The 16,401-nt window shown below is 54.8% G+C and overlaps 1 protein-coding gene across 3 annotated transcripts in view; it reads left to right on the plus strand.

Moving 5' to 3' along the window:
• The window catches only part of SLC26A11 (solute carrier family 26 member 11), a 20,714-nt gene extending 10,610 nt beyond the window's left edge, over positions 1–10,104 (plus strand). The window contains exons 9-17 of one of the 3 annotated variants that reach the window (XM_036996970.2): positions 1,202–1,252; positions 3,145–3,205; positions 5,135–5,190; positions 5,336–5,476; positions 5,943–6,070; positions 6,429–6,528; positions 6,954–7,087; positions 7,510–7,582; positions 8,363–10,104. In XM_036996970.2, coding sequence (XP_036852865.2) covers positions 1,202–1,252; positions 3,145–3,205; positions 5,135–5,190; positions 5,336–5,476; positions 5,943–6,070; positions 6,429–6,528; positions 6,954–7,087; positions 7,510–7,582; positions 8,363–8,454 — 836 coding nt within the window. In that variant the 3' untranslated portion in view covers positions 8,455–10,104. The remainder of the gene's footprint in view (positions 1–1,201; positions 1,253–3,144; positions 3,206–5,134; positions 5,191–5,335; positions 5,477–5,942; positions 6,071–6,428; positions 6,529–6,953; positions 7,088–7,509; positions 7,583–8,362) is intronic. The other 2 variants (XM_036996969.2, XM_073236046.1) reach the window with 2 other exon arrangements.
• Positions 10,105–16,401: the final 6,297 nt, after the last annotated feature.

Below are 16,401 nucleotides of genomic sequence, written 5' to 3' on the forward strand. Positions count from 1 at the left end.
TCAAAGCATGAATTGTGTTCACTGCCCAGCCCATCTGTTCCAGGATTCGTTTTCCTTCTGCGGAGTTCCAGCATCGTGACCCGTAGGCCTTTCCAAGAAGACTCTAACTAATGTCCATCCTAAAGGGTTTTCTGCTCCAAATGCCAGCACCTGCTCAGGGTCACACCCTGTGTCCAGCTAACGTCTTTCTCGTTCAGTTTTTCTTTCTCTGATGGTTTTTCCTTTTGTCGCTGAGGTGGGGAGTATTTTAGAATCCCCGTCTTACAGCTTTTATTCTTGTCTGTTAGCTAAAACTTTCCATTTTCTTTTGAAGTCAGCCAGCCTCTGTTCTACTTTGTAAAGCTTGTCATGCTCTTAAATCAGGGCTTGGTCAACCACCATCTGCTGCGCTTGACCTAAGAGTGGCTTTTCCATTTTTAAATGTTTGAAAAAAAATCTGAAAAATAGTATTTTGTGACACATCAAAAATATAGGAAATTTGTGTTTCAGTATTCACAAAAATAAGGTGTTACTGGGATACAGTCTTGCTCATCTATTATATAGTATGTATACATATAAATATGTACGTGATATTTATGTATGTCATACACATACACACATAACTACATACATGATATGCATATCATACGTGTATATATAAGACACCTGTTAGCACAGCTGCTTTGTGTCACAATGGCACATTGAATAGTTGCTACAGAGAGTGTGCCCCAGAGACTAAAATATTTATACAGTCAGGTCCTTTCCAGAAAAGTGTGCCAACCTCTGTCCTAGATTCATGCCCCTCCCATAGATTCCCCCAAAATCTCTGTCCACTCATCTCTGGGCTGGCCGCATCTGTGACTTCTAGTCTTCTCAACTTGGAATCAGACAAGCTTTCAGTTTAAAACTTTTCCCCTTATTATAAAAGCAACACATGTTTGTCACAAGAGGTTGAAAGTACAGAAATGTATAAAGAAGGAGCAGGTCAGTGTAACCCCTGCACCACCCAGGCCCGTCTGTTCACACTTGCCTGCTCGTTGTGTGCACATAGGCACACGCATCTACGCTCTAGCACGTGTGTATGTATTTTCTGTCTATTTGTAGACTAGTTACAAAACATAGGCAATGCTGTGAATAGAAATTTGTACCACTTTTTTCGTCTCAGGAACCTTTTCCTAATGATGTGTATCTAGTAACTGTTTCTATTGCCTGTTCTCTTTAGCTTCTCAGAATAATTACCGCATCGACACCAACCAGGAGCTGCTGGCCATCGGTAAGACTCCAGGGGGGGCTCTCAGGGGGCCTGCGTGTGCCCCTCTGCATCTCACGTGAGCCTTGCCATGGTGGCTATGATGAGGGGCCAGGAGCAGGTGGCCCTGAGCTGGGCCCATTTGAAATAAGAGCATGGCCTCCTCAAGTCTCCAGGCGGTCCGTTGCAGCACTGGGAGTAGGGAGCTGACATCTGCTGTCCATTCTAACTGAAGCTTATTGAGTACCTGCTGTGTGCCAGACCCTGAGGTCTGCAGCCTGGTTTTGTGCCAAGGAACATGCATGGAGTGTTCCACCTCAGGGTCAGATGGCAGAAGAATGTGGCCAGGTAGAAACCCAAGGGCCTGCTGATGATGCAGAATCTTGACTGCCTTTGCCGCGCCTTGTGGCCCCGTCCAGGCCAGGCGGGTGGGTCAGCGATGTCTCACGTGGGCCCCAGGCCACCTGACTGGGTGGAGCCTGCCTGCCGTCAGCACTTGTCTGAGGCTTTTCCTCTGCGAATCCGGCCCTGGTGGCCCCCGCTGAGACCATGGCAGGAATCTGACATTCAGTTATCATTGCTTCTCATTTTGTGGATGCCAAGCCATCTTGCCCTGTGAGGCAGGCACAGGTCCACCCGGGCAGCATGCTGGGCTCCTTCCCAGAGGGTCTGCCAGGAGCCTCCACCTGGCTATGCCATGGCAGCATTTTGGACCTGAGCCTCTGGGTTTCTTGACAGCAAAGGGTGTGGGGACCACTCCTGTCTGAGCCCATGGTGGAGGGGGCATGGCCTGTTGGTGGCCTCATTGGTTGCGAGAGTTGGGGTCAGCTGGGAATTGCTCAGTCCCAAGCAGAGAAAAGCCGCAGGCTTCCCCACGCTTCACTAGCAAACATCCCAGAGGGATCTCTCAGGCTGCTCATTCCCGTTCCTGCAAATAGCACAGAATTTCTCTCCTGAAGATGTGGGGCGTTCCGGGGCACAACCCAGACAGAAGCAGCAAGCAAGGGATTGTCATGAAGCCGACGCTATTAAGGTGGATGTGCTGACCGCACAGGCGCTGACCCCTTAGTGTAAGAGACACCAGGTCACTTTCAGCAAGTGCACAGCAAGAGGCCAGCCTGTTCCCCCCACCAGAACACTGCCACTGGGACAGTCCCCCGCCACTGGCTTCTCACCACGGAGCCGGGACTCTGACCCAAGTCTTGTGGAGCTGGCATGGGGACTCGGGGTGACCACGTGTGGTCAGCACACGGCCTTTGCTGTGCCTGCTGATGTCTGGCCCTGCTCTCGGACGTGAGCTTGGCTCTGAGTGGGCCCCACCCTGAACAGTCTCAAGAGCAGGTGTTGATCCTGTGGTCCTGCTCTGGGTTTTACAGAGTTGGGGAGACCAAGGGCTTTGGGAAGGCCCCACGGGTGCAGATGCTGGCAGGCCACCTGTGATAAACGTGGGCTGTCTCTCCGTTCTTAGGTCCAGCCAGGCTCGGGGCACGGATTCCAACCAGTGTAGGTTAACAGTGTCACCTGGGGAAGACAGTTTACTGGCCCAAACCTTCTGCCCCTCACACTGAGCATGCATCTCCCGGGGAGTGTGGGTTTGAAGGGTAAGGTGGAGTGCAGCGTGTGGGTGGCCAACTTCCCTGGCACTGGGCGTCTGGGTGCACCACCTCATTTGGCCATCGCTGCCGCCAGGCAGAGGGGGTTCCTCTTGTGTCTGACTCTCACGGGCGAGGCTGGGGTCAGAGTTACTTAAAGCTAGAATCAACCCCAGTGAACTTGGCAAAGGTCATGGTTCGGCTTTTCCTTCTCTGAGAGAGATGTGCAGGTGCAGGGCACCCCTGGCTCCCCCCACCTCGTCTCCCTTTCTTTCCATCTCATGCTCCGTCACCCGGATAACTTTCCCTTCTGTGCCCTCCCAGGCCTGACCAATGTGCTGGGCTCCCTCGTCTCTTCCTACCCCGTCACAGGCAGCTTCGGACGGTGAGTGTCCACATCTTTCCTTCTTCTGCCTCAGGGTCCTGGCCAGGGCAGAGGGCCCTGGTCCAGCTCAAAGAGCCCACAGGCCCCCTGCCCAGCCATCACCCACCCACATGGCCGGCAGCATCCGGGAGTGGGCTGGCTCTGCTTCCCAGCACCTGGTTTTCTTCACACCAGTCAAGGCACTGCTGTTCAGTTCTGACCATTTCCGCACAACCCTGTGCTCCGCCATCCTGGTGCCGGGCCGGTCCCTCCAGCAGCTCTGCCTGAGGGGCTCGGGCTCCCTGGGGCTGTGGCCATGGGTGCTCAGAGAGCAGGGGCAGACGGGAGAGCGAGGGAAGGGGGCACCAGCCGTCAGGCCAAGCACCTAACCCTCACCCAGCCCCGTCCGAGCGCCGGGCCTTCCCACACCCCGACCCAGCACATCCGAGGGGGCACCTATCCTCTGCGCCTCAGTGTCCTTGCCTGTGAAGTGGGAGTCCTGGTGGAGCCAACCTCAGAGCCATGGGAGGATTAAGTGAGGAGCATTTGTAGTGCCAGGGCCTAGTGGGCACTGTGCTGATGTCTGTGAAATGACATTTCCAGGCAAAGACAGGTGGGCACCAGTCATGCTTAGCGGCTGTAGTGGGGCATGAACCAGGCAGGGTCCAATACACGGTGCCTTAGCGGTGCTGAGGTGGCAGAGGGAAATGTGAGCTGAGAGCAGGTTCGGCAGAGAAAGTATTTCCTGGGATTTGGGTCTGAATGCATTTTCCAGATGGGCAAAATGGAAAAGGAACATCGAAAAACAAAAACAGCAAAATTAACTTCTAGTTCCACCACCCAGAGAAACCTCACCGTTAGGATGTGGGCGTCTCTCCTCTCCGACTTCTTTCTGTTTGTGTGGACTTACATGCACGTATGCGTCTGTGTATCTCCATGTATGACGTGTACGTGTATACGTGAGGGGGATTCCTCCTGTCAGGATTCCCACGTTCCTGTGGAGTCTGTTGTGGGGGGCGTTTTAGTTGCTGGAGCTGCCATGGCAGCACAGAGCAGGCCTTAAAGATTTGCTGTCTTGTGCTGGCGGCTGAGTCCAGGTCAGGGGCTGGCAGGGCTGGTTTCCCCGGAGGCCCCCCTTCTTGGCTCACAGATGGCAGCCCTCTCACTGTATCCCCACCTGGCCTGCCTTCCGTGTGTCCAAAATTCCTCTCCTTTTAAGGACACCAGTCAGATTGGATGAGGGCCCAACTCTAACAGCCTTGTTTTAACTTAATTTTTAAAAGATTTGTGATAGCAATATAGTGTTTCTGTGTTACCATTATAAGCAGGAGACCCCGGGGTGGTGACAGGATCCTGGTGGGTCATGGCTGAGCAGTGCGTGACTGTCCAAGATGCTCCAATGGTGCCGTGAAAGCTAGGCTCTGATTGGGTGAGCACATGTCTAAGAACAGTGGAGAAAGAGAAAGACGTCGAGACTGAGGGCGGAAGAAGCCTGCGGTCCTTGTGTGCCAGCGACCCTGGGCTGGTGGTATTGCCAGGTTGAGTGTGTTTGTCTTGATCACCTCTTTGAAGGCCCTCTGCCGCATCCCAAGGGCCCGGGGTGAGGGCTTCAGCCTGTGGCTTTGGGGAACACGGGGCAGCCCGTGACTAGGAGTCGGGTTTTACGGATTCTCTGTTGGCTGTTGGGTTTCCAACCAGGCCTCTCTCAGATGCACTGATGGGATGTCTTTTGGGTTTACCTAGACAGTCCAGGAAGTCCCCCTTTGGTGAGAGGACCCCCAAGTTCCTCTGTGCTCCTAAGCCTGTCCACAAGGTGCTGGCGTCGGCGGCCCAAGGTTCCCTCACCAGCGCCCCCCTATCCCCGGAGACTGGCTGCGGCTGTGAGGACTGTCACCTCCAGCCCTCCCCGAGTCCCAACAGCCACTAACAGGTCCCCGTGTTGCCTTCCAGGACGGCTGTAAACGCCCAGTCGGGGGTGTGCACCCCAGCGGGTGGCCTGGTGACAGGTGAGCACCCACACCGTCCCCTGGTCACCGCAGCAGTAAGGTGGTGCTGGGATGCAGTCAGTGCTGGCGTGACAGGGCCCCTCGCTCACAGGTTGGGGGGTCAGGGCAGCAGGGCCATAGGTTACCCAGGACCCCGGCCCCACAGGCGTCCTCGTGCTGCTGTCGCTGGACTACCTGACCTCGCTCTTCTGCTACATCCCCAAGTCCGCCCTGGCCGCCGTCATTATCATGGCCGTGGCCCCCCTGTTCGATGCCAGGATTGTCCGGACGCTGTGGCGTGTGGCACGTGCGTATGCCCCGTCTGTTGAGAGGCTGTTGGTGAGGCCCCCACCCTCTTCCAGGAGCCTCGCTGGCAGGCTGGAGCCGGGAGGTTGGCCTGGTTCTGGGAGCCATCGCTGCCCGATGCGGTCGGGGCTGCCGAGAAGAGGGCTTCCTTCAGCCCCTCGGCCTTGCAGAGCACCCTGGACCAGGTCCACAGGGTGCCGACAAGTCTGCACCTCCCAGAGGGCAGGGGCCAGCTGGGCCCGCAGGTCTCCAGGCAGCTCAGCCCAGGCAGGGAGGGATTTCGTGCCTCTGGCACGTCACGGGGCTGGCGTGGCCTGTCAGCAGTGCCAGCCCCTGGGTCTCCAGGTGGAGGTCCCTTGTGGGGTTCCTGGGGCTGTGACACCTTTACCCATTGCATGAAGCCAGAGCTGTCCTGCTGGTCAGCAGGGACTCGGGGTAGCCCTGCAACCAGACCCCCTCTCTCCCAGGGCTGGACGTGCTTCCCCTCTGTGTGACATTCCTGCTCTGTTTCTGGGAGATGCAGTATGGCATCCTGGCTGGGGCCCTGGTGTCCACCCTGATTCTCCTGCACTCCGTGGCCAGACCCAGGATGCAGGTACCAGCCCATCTGTCCTCCTTGGGAGTGGCGTCTGCTGGCCTTGGGGCCTGGTGGGGCACAGTGAGCCAGAGGCAGGACCCCATGGCTGCACTCGGTCTTGCGTTGTTTTGGTGTGACTGTGGCCCGTGGCACTGCCAAGGACTGTCCACCTCGCCAATGGGAATAATCTGTTGTCATGAGGCACAGAGCTCTCACGCAGAGTGTGGGGCCGCGGGGGACCCTACCAGCTGTGCACCCCACTGTGCCTTGGGCCTGGAGTGGGGCTCTCTGCCTGTGTGGACCAAGCCTTGCAGAGCTGACCCGTTGGACTTGCCTCCAGGACTCACTGGCTTCTCCCATTCCGTGGTGTCCCCAGGTGTCAGAGGGGCCAGTATTGGTCCTGCAGCCGGCCAGCGGCCTGCACTTCCCCGCGGTTGAGGTTCTCCGGGAGGCGATACTAAGTCGGGCTCTAGCAGGTACACGGGCCGGGACAAGGTGGGCCGCAGCACCCCGAGCAGCCACCACCCTCTGTGCACGTCATCCTGCCCTTGCCTTCTGGAAGGAGCTCACCCTCTCTTGGGTCCAGGAGGTGTCTGGGTCCAGCGGGTACCCGCTGTCTGCGTGCATGGGTGGCTGGTCCCCAGCATTTGTCCCTAAGGAACAAATGGTCTTTCCTGTAGGGTGTTGGTATTTGGGGGAGAAAAGGGGCCTGTTCTCTAACCAAAATTGCTGCTGTACCCAAACAGCTTTTGTCTCGGGTCCTGCCATCACCCCTAGCACGCACCAGCGCGCACACACATGCACATGACGGGCTCTCAGTGGCCTTGCTCTACCCTGAGCCTCTGGCCAGGGCCTCCTCTAACCACAGCCCCATGTGACCAGCTTGCACCTTTCTCCCCAGCAGCACCCCCACGCTGCGCAATCCTGGAGTGCACGCATGTCTGCAGCATCGACTACACTGTGGTGCTGGGGCTTGGGGACCTCCTGGAGGACTTCCACAGGCAGGGCGTCACCCTCGCCTTCGTCGGCCTGCAGGTGGGCGTCCCATGGGGCACTCGGCCGGGGTTATTCACTCTCAAACCAGCCGGTGAGGTTGGTACTGTCATCGTCCCCATGTCAGGATGACAACACCGAGGCCAGAAGCTGAGTTGCATGCCCAGGGTCCCACAGGAAGCAGGGCGCCTGGGCTCCCAACTTGGGGTGTCTGGCTCCAGAGATGGCTGCTCTCTGTGTTGTACTCTCAGGGCATGAGCCCTCCTTCGTGTCCTTCAGAGAGTATTCATTTAAAAATCATTCCTCTCACGGCATTTTCTGGAGGCCTGGCTTCCTCTCTCCATTTCCCTGAGGGGAGGTGAAGTCCTTCCTGGTCGCAGTGAAGCCAGGAACCGCGCCGGGCCACCTGTCCGCGTGTGCCGCAGCAGGTGTGTCCCCGCCTGAAATTAAAGTTTGTTGCACAGGTTCCTGTCCTCCGGGTCCTGCTGTCCGCTGACCTGAAGGGCGCCCAGTACTTTACCTCACTGGAAGAAGCAGGTGGGTGCAGGTATTTGAGAGGGCTTAGGCAGCCTGCGTGCCCACACCCCCTGGGGCCAGGACAGGAACTCTGGGAAGCGGGAGGGCCGGACATTCAAGTCCTGGAGTGGGGGCGATGCGTTGCAGCAGGGGGCACATAGTCAGGACCCTCTTGCTCTGGGGTTTTATTCTTGTGGGGTGGGGGCAGTGTGCGTCCAGTTGAGGTACAGTTTACTCAGAGTGAAGTGCACAGACCATAAAGGTGCATTTGAGTTCTGGCAGGTGGATAAGGCCAGGTGTGCACCCATCAGGGTATAAAACATTTCCATCATTCCAGAAAGTTCCCTGAGTCCCTCTTCCAGTGACACCCCCTCTCCACCCAATTGGGAGTAACCACCGTTCTGGTTTCTTCCATCACTGATGAGCTTTGCCTGTTCTAGAACTTCATACAAACAGGATCATTAAGATTCTGGGTCTGGCTTCTTTGGCTCAACACGGTGTCTGTGAGAAGCATCATGTTGCTAGAAGCAGCCGATCGCAGGAGACGGATGGACAGACTGGCCCTGCCGTATGGTAGAGCCACCCAGGAACAGGGAAGGGGGCGCAGAGCAATGAGTGCCAGCTGGGACCTAGGCGAGGCCCTCCCGGTGCTGGGGACACAAGCCCCAGGACTCCCAACCCCCTGTGCACGCGGCCTGGGCCCAGCCTTCAGCCCCATCCTGTGAACTGACCCCTCCTCCTATCCGCTTTCTTACTGCTTGAAACCTCAGGTTTTGTTCTTGTTTTTGTTTCTGTTTTCAGAGAAATGCCTGACCCAAGAACCAGGGACCCAGCCCTACAATATCAGCGAAGATTCTGTCCCAGAACACAAGGTCACCCTGTTGAAGGCCTAGTTGGGCCACTGATGGGTGTCGATGTTTGGAGGGTCCCCCTGAGGGTTCTTGCCACAGTGATGCTGGACACCATCTGTAACTGTGCTGGCCTGAGGGCTCAGGAAGCCTGAGCCGGTGTCCCACAGGAGGAGGGGTCCTCGGGCGACTCACTGGCTTCATTCGGGATGACCGAAAAATTACCTCCTTACCGTTCCCTGGGCGTGAACCCCGTTCGGAAGAGTGGTTTGGAGAGAGCCTTGTAGAACGACAGACCCGTGGGAACAAGCAGGTCCAGGAGAGGGGGCCTCACACCCTCGTGCCTTCCTACCTGCGGCGGAGCGAGGGGCCATCCCAGAGGTGGGTTCTGAGGTTGACGGCGGCATCTGCTGTGGCTGGGAGAAAAGCCACGGTGTGCAAATGACCTGAAGTGTCTGTGAGAAATGATTTTGAAGTTTGTGTTTTTTAAATTTAAAAAGTAATTGTTTTGATGTTTTTATGATATTCATAAATGCTCACTATAAAAACTATGGCAGCTACAACGTGCTTGGTGGCAGCTCAGACCCTTCCCCCAGTATCCGTTCACATGGGTGTGTGTTCACAGTCTCACACGAGTGGGCCATGTCATACGTGGTGCTCCATGACCCACATTTCTGTGTAATTCAGTGCTGTGAATTCTTGTTCTTGAGAGGATAATAAATAGAGAAGATGTGGTTTTTTGTGGCTACATGGTGGTTTTTTCTGTGGGTCACAGCCCCTGCACGTGGACCTCTGCCTGTGCCCACGGGCTCTAAGTTCACTCCCATGGCATTTAGAGTTAAGCCCTGCATGTGCTGCAGCTGAGGAAGGTGACACTCCTGGACTTCCTTCGGAAAAGAGCTTGCTGTCCAGACAGCCAACTGTGGGGCCCCAGGGCCACCCGCGTTCCCGCTGAGCCACGTTCTGCCCGGGGCATCCTGGCCAGTCTGTGAGGCCAGCAAGGGGACCACCCACAAGCCTAAGTCTTTTCCAAATTCAGGTCCCCTGTCTTCCGTCTTTCTCCCTCAATCCCCCACCCAGGGCTGTCCGCTGTGGCCTGTGCTTACATACCAAACGCACCCATTCTTGAACCAAGAGCTCAGCCCACTCACAGAGCTGGGCCAATGGACACATTCGCAGCCACCTAAAACCACGCGCCACCCCTGGCTTGGCGCTCCCACTTGGAAATCCAGAGCATGTCCTGGGAGCTGGTCCGAGGATGTTTATCATCACCTCGTCAGCAATTTCAGAAAATGAAAGCAACCTAAACCTCTCAATTTAGGACTGTCTCAATCGTGAAACAAGCAACCCGTGGCCGGTGTGTGGCATCTGAATGGGGAGGAGCCACAGGTATGCACAGACCTGAGTGAAAGGAGCGAGCTGCTCAGTGGTGCCCTTCCTCAAGTGCCCCTTGTGTGAAGACACCCGTTGACCAACGCCGGGACTGTGTGTGCCAGTTTAGAACAAAGTTCTGGAAGGACGTACAGCCAGAGGCTAAAAGTGATTACTGCTCAGTGTGACAGTGTTTGGGTTGACTTTAACCATAGCTTATGGTTTAATTGTTAAAAGAACAATACATTCCTTTGTAATTATGTTACATAATTCAAAATTAACCTATGGTTACATTATAGATTAATTAAATTTAAATTTAACTTATTATTTACCACACGTTTTTTAAAAAGAGAAAAGGAAGGTATGGTAACTGTCTGGGAGGAGTTTGGAGTTCGGTGTCAGGAAGCTCGGGGCTGGGCTCCTCCATCGTCCCTCCCTGGCCAGCCAAGCCCCGGAGCCACGGGCCATCCACAGGGCACTGTGTGACGGTGCCCACCCAGCGGGTGAAACCCTCACCCAGTGGCAGGGGTGGCGCTTACAGCGGACGACCACAGAATGACGTCACCAACGCTGGCACAGCCCCAGCCCCCCTGGAGTGTGACTGGAATGTCAGTGGTGGTGTGGGTCAAACTGTGTCCCCCAAAATCATACGCTGATTTCAGTACCTAAGAATGTGTGACCTGTTTGGAAATAGGGTCATTGCGTTCTCGCCGGATGGTGGTGGGCCCTGATCCTATGTGCCGAGTCCTTGCAGGGAGAGGAGGTTCAGTACAGACGCATGCGGGCAGGTGGGGCGAACCCTCTACAGACTGGAGCTGGGAGGGGCCTCTGCAGGAACTGCCCTGCTGACACCTTGGCCTCGGACCTGCAGCCCCTCAGCCCGTGCTGTCTGTCTGCGCAGGCCGAGTGCGCCCACATAGTGTAAGGAGTGTGCGCCCTTTCCAAGCCTGGCCAGCAGAAGCGGGGCTCACGCTTCCTCGCCCCTCCCGCTTCCCGGCGGGCTGGCCCGGAGGCATCGGAGCCCTCGGAAGTCACGTACTGGGAGGGCCCTGGCTCTGGTCCACTGGAGGGTCAGAGGGCGCCCTGCCCAGCCACACGCTGTCAGTGCTGTCCCTGGCTGGGAGCAAGCGCAGCTCTGCCCGCCTGCCGGCCACGCAGATCGTGAGCCCTGACTGCACATGCGGGGGCAGAGTGGCCTGTCCCACAGAAGTCAGTGTGGGCCACGCACGGGAGCCACATGTGTCATACTAACATTTCTAGGAGTCGTACTGAAAAAGTAAAAATAGGTGGGATTAACATGTTTTACTTACCCATTACATCCAGAACACTATCTTTTCAACATGTAAACAGTTTAAAACTTATCAATGAGATCCTCTGCACCATTTCCCTCATGAAATCTATGAGATTGCGGCCCCTCCCCCACGAGCGGCGTGTCTGGTGTGGGTCAGGAAGCTCTTCTTGGCTGTGTTGGTGGGGCCGACGCAGGGCAGGCTGTAATGCCAGGGTCCTGTTCCTCCCATGCCCCAGGAATTCCCCCAAAAAGAACAGGGCAGGGGGCACCCCTGTGCCACAGCTCTACCCCGCCCCTGCACAGTCTGGGGCTGCCGCGGTGGGGGGGCACTCTTAGTGCCCCAGGCCCCAGGTGGCAGCTGCAGGCTCCAGGGCCAGAGGCCGCCCTGAGGGTAATGTGGGGAGCCGTGGGCATCTCCATAGGGGCCGGTGTGGGGCAGGGATGACAGTGCCTGCCGTCGAAGTCAGTCTGAAGGGGGGCCGTGGAGCTGAATAAATGTACAACTCACTCTGAGAGGACGCCCCACATTTGGGCGCCTGATGTAGTGTGCCACACGTTTTCTTTGGGTGAAATGAGAGAACAAAAAACACAGACAACACAGACAGACAGACAGTGGCTGCAGCCCCGATGTGGCGCAGCATCTTTATCTTTACACTGCCTTTCTCGGACCTCAGCCAAGTGCTATGTTCATCTTTCCCTTCTCAGGGGGGGCAGGCCAGAAGCAGGGGCGGTGTTTTCACACATCCTCAAGGTCTTCCTATTTTCAGAGTGAGGAGTCTTGGCTCGTCGTCGAGGACAAGATATGTTTTTGTGGGCAGATAACTTCCAAGGACGGCACCGGTTGCTCTCAAGCCTGTGCTTTCCCCTGCTGCCTTCAGACCTGGGGGAAGGTGCTTTCCCATTCTGCCTACAAACTTGTGAGAAGACAAAGGCTGTCCCCAACACAGGGACCACCCTCTGTCTTTGGAAGAAAGTCTACCTAGAGCGGGGCTACCTGGCTGACCTGGAAGTGAACAGAAACCCTTTTTCTGACTGAAGTATAATTATTTTTATAAAATGCCTTCTGTAGATCTGTCTACTCTTCGTCAGTTCAGCCCCTGACACTGGCAGACAGCCTGTTTCTCCTCCTTTTAAAATAACTTTAATCCTCTGAAAGGATCTAACTTTATCCAAGTCACATGAACCTTTGTGTGATGCCGACAGTTGTGACTTCAGAGGACTTCGGGCAAAGCCCATGTCGGGGCCGGCAGAAGGATGAACTGTGTCCTTGTGGGTAAAATTGAAACATTTCTAGAATATCTCACCAGGCTTTAGTATATCTGCATATCAATAGGTGTTCAGAGGTAGAAAGAAGTATGGCTTTAGTGCATCTGCATCTTTCCTCAGGGGTGGAGAAGTTTATCTCCGTATCAGTGAGTGATTACTTGGGCAACCGAGGGCTTATCTGTACCTGAGAGCTGAGGGGGAGGCCGGTGTGATTGCTGCTGGAGTAGAGAAGAAAGACTGTCTGGGACTGCAGTTTGTGAGCAATAAATGGGTTTTAAACTTTATTTCTCCCTTTGACTGATTTCAGTTTTTAGAGATATTTTGCCCCGGGATTTCCTTTCCCTGGACTTACAGTCCCCTAGAGAGAGTTCAGTCCTTGCCCCTGGGTACTTGTGACTGTGACCCTACTTGGGGTGGTCTTTGCAGATGCACCAAATTAAGTTCAGGTGAGGTCATCCTGAGCCAGGGTGGGCCCCAAATCCCGTGGCTTGGGGCCTCCAGAAGGGAAGCGGCACCCATGCACAGGGTGAAGGCCCCGGCAGCCCTCCTCCATCCTGCCCCAACTCCCTAACTAAGGGACCCGGGCAGGTTCCCCTCCACAGGCCCGCAGCCCTTTGTGAACAGGCAGCTGAGAGGAGAGGATGCTCGGACCCGAGCCTGTCACTATCTTTAGGGACAAAGCTGGAGGTGGCGCCCCTGAAGCCTCTCCTCCAGTCCTCTTGACTCCCCATTGCCCCCTTCATCCTGCACTCAGCCTCCTCCTCCACCACCAGTCCTCCATTCTGCTCCAAGCTCAGCCCGGCACGGTGAGCCACCGCTGCCTCAATCCTTGCATTTCAAGAGAAGAGAAGGCTCTTCTCTGTGAGTGTTCAGATGGGCTCCTAACCCCTGGATGTCCCCCCTCTTTGTTCTGTCTTTAATCAGGGTACTTTGTGAGCGTTGCCTTGGTGCCCTGGGCTGCTAACCTTTATGGTTTAGTTGTCCTGTGAACTGGACACTTACAGCCACGTTCCCACATCTGGACAGTGTCCGGGACCTCTGCTTTCCTTGGAATACCTGATGACCCGTGTCTGTACCTGTCAAAACAGGCTGTCCACGCTGACCATGCCACATCCAGACCTCTCAGAAAACAGGAAGTCCCAGCCTCCTGCCCTGACTTCCCCTTCTGGAGGTCGAGAGTGTTTCTGGTGTCTCTCCAAAAGCCATGCCTGGAAATGGGTGTTACAGCCCCAGCCCCAGGTCAGCCTGGCTAGACTGGATGCTAAGAGACAGGGACCGTGGGCTTAGAACAGGGCGAGGGCCTCTGTAAAGAGCAAGGCAGGATACTTAGTCAGAGCAATGTGACTACATGCAAAGAAATCCCCCTACCAAAACTCTGTGTTAAACATTAAGCTCTAGAGTCATTCTTCAGGGAGATCAGTTCATATTCCCCAGAAAAAGAGTAGCACGTGTTTTCATTATGCTAATCATTTGTAATCATGTGTAAGACTCACTTTAGCGTGCTAAAAGGCCCAGGCCTATGTGCTGTCTTTCCTCCTTCAGACCTGATGAGGTGATTTGCAAACTGGGCAACTAATTTAGCTGCAGACCCAGCTGTAAACAACATAGTCAAAGGCAGGAAGGATTCCACCTTAAAGATAAGATTGCATCTTAACAACCAGGAAGTTTAAGAAGTAAGATTCTTAACTTACTCTTTAGCAAACAGACAATACCTCAGCCCACCTTGGGGGCTGGGCAGGCGACCTTTTGATATGCTCCTAGACCGAGACACCAGTATCCCAGGGAGAATCGGAGCAGTCAATTTCTTGTGTTAAGTTAATTTTTAATATTCAGGGACCACTTAACAAGTCCACACCCCTGAGCCTTTTATCCGGTTCCCCAAAATCCTCAACTGCCTATAAAACCCCTAGACAACGCATCACCCCGGGCTCACACCAGGAGCTGTCTGTCCTCTCACTGTCTCTCTCAGTAAGTGTCCTTGGCTTTCCTACCTTGACTGTTTGCTAAGTTCATTCTTTGACTCCGCAAGCAAGAACCCCGGCATTATAAGGGTGAAGGAAGCCGCGTCAGAGATTTGGGAGTACAGCTGAAGTCTCATTTACCCTGAACCTCAAATGAAGCTGAGGGGCAGTACAGCAACCCCTTCTAGGAAGCCAGATTTCAAAAATCCCTTTACTGTTTTCATTATTCCCCTGAGGACCAGGACACAGGAGAGGTGGAGGGGAAATCCCCTGGGGACACTACAGTGGCCTTACAGATCGAAAGACACCTGCCTTCCTGGGGCCTGGTTTCTTGCTGGAAGAATCCTAATTTCTGAGGCTGCGTTGGGTTTTGCAGTCAAAGACACTGCATCAGGCAGGGAAACGTGTTTCCTCAGGCCATGTGACTTAGCTAGGGTGGGCATCCTGACCCCGACAGGCTGTTGTGCTCTCACCCTGCTGCCCACTCTGCTGGACCCCTCAACAACTCCTTGTTACTTTGGGGCCCCGGGCTCTGATATGCATGCCTGCAGGGTCCACAAGCGGCTGCTCTTCAGGGCGCACACAGGAGGTGCCTCTTGGCCATGAGGGCTGACTGTGTTGCTGACCTGGATGGGTGTCTGGGTTTTGGCTGGCACTGTGCCAGGAACAGCCAAGCTCTGCTGGCAGCCCCTCGCCATGCCCGAACATAGCAGGTGGCATGTGGGAGCAGCATTGGGCTGGGCTCTCCCCTCATTTGACATTCCTGTTGAGGAACCCCACCTGGAGAATCTTGAGCACTGGGAGTGGCTCTGGGTTCTAGTGGAGACACCTTTCCCTAGGACACATAAGGGCCAGCCCAGTGCAGTCCGCTCCCTGCCAAACCGGCTGTGTGAAGGGGTCCACCCTGCCCCTCCTGGGTCCCTCCTTACAAGATAAGCTCTCTTGCGTGCGCAAGGTCAGCACAAGGTCAAAGCCACTGCAGTCGATGTAGCCTGGATCCTGCTCAGATCCAGATAAACTAGACAGCAGGGGTGGCCAATTTTGTGTGAGTTGGGGTTTGCGGATACAAGTAAATGCAAGATATTACTCCATGGCCCGTGAGAAGTGCCCCCTAAGGAAAGCCTGAGCTCAGACACTGGTGCTGGGATTGAAGGGCCGGGAGAAGCCAGCCCTGCAGGGGGAGGACAGTGTAGGTAGGAGGGGAACCTGTGGATAAAATTTAACATTTCCCGAATATCTCGCCTGGCTTTGGTCATTTGCATATCCTCAGGGGTGGAGAGAAGTTCATCTCCATGTCAATGGGTAATTACCTGAGCAAGGAGGGCCTGTCTGAACCTGAGCAGTTAAGGGGAGGTGCTGGCTGGCTTGATGGCTTCTTCTGGAGCAGAGGAGAAAGATGGCCACGGACGGCAGTTTGTAAGCAATAAACGGGTTTTAAACTTTATTTTTCCCTTTGACTGATTTCGGTTCTTAGAGGTATTTTGCCCCGGGATTTCCTCTCCCCGGACTTACAGAACCCAAAAAAGATAGAGCTTGCTGTTTGCAACCCAGAGGAAGGACAGTGTGACAGGAGTGAGTGGGCAAGGAGAGGGTGGGAGAGGGAACCCAAGGCCATTTAAATTTTTTTTAATTAGTTTTATTTTGGTATCATTAATCTACAATTACATGAAGGACATTATGTTTACTAGGCGCCCCCCTTCACCAAGCCCCCCCACATACCCGTTCAGTCACTGTCCATCAAAGCATAGTATGATGCTGTAAAATCACTACTTGTCTTCTCTGTGTTGCACAGCCCTCCCCGTGCCCCCCCCACTATACATGTTAATCATAATCAAGGCCATTTAAATTTAATAATGATCATCTGAAGGACATTGAAGTGGAAGAGCCTGTGCCACGAGTGCCCTCAGGCCGTGCTGGTTCTGAGGGGAGAGGATTGTGAAGCATGAGATGATTTGCATCAAACACTTTACTCGGATCCTGATACCAGCACTTGCAGTTTTTATTATTGTTGTCACTGGTGGAGGTACTATTCCCAGAATCGTGTCTCAGAGGCGATGAGGAATGAAGCCAGCAGACCAGAGTATGGAGTAACCAGCGAAGCTT

This window comes from Manis javanica, chromosome 4 (genome assembly GCF_040802235.1).
Source record: "Manis javanica isolate MJ-LG chromosome 4, MJ_LKY, whole genome shotgun sequence".
Classification (NCBI taxonomy): domain Eukaryota; kingdom Metazoa; phylum Chordata; class Mammalia; order Pholidota; family Manidae; genus Manis; species Manis javanica.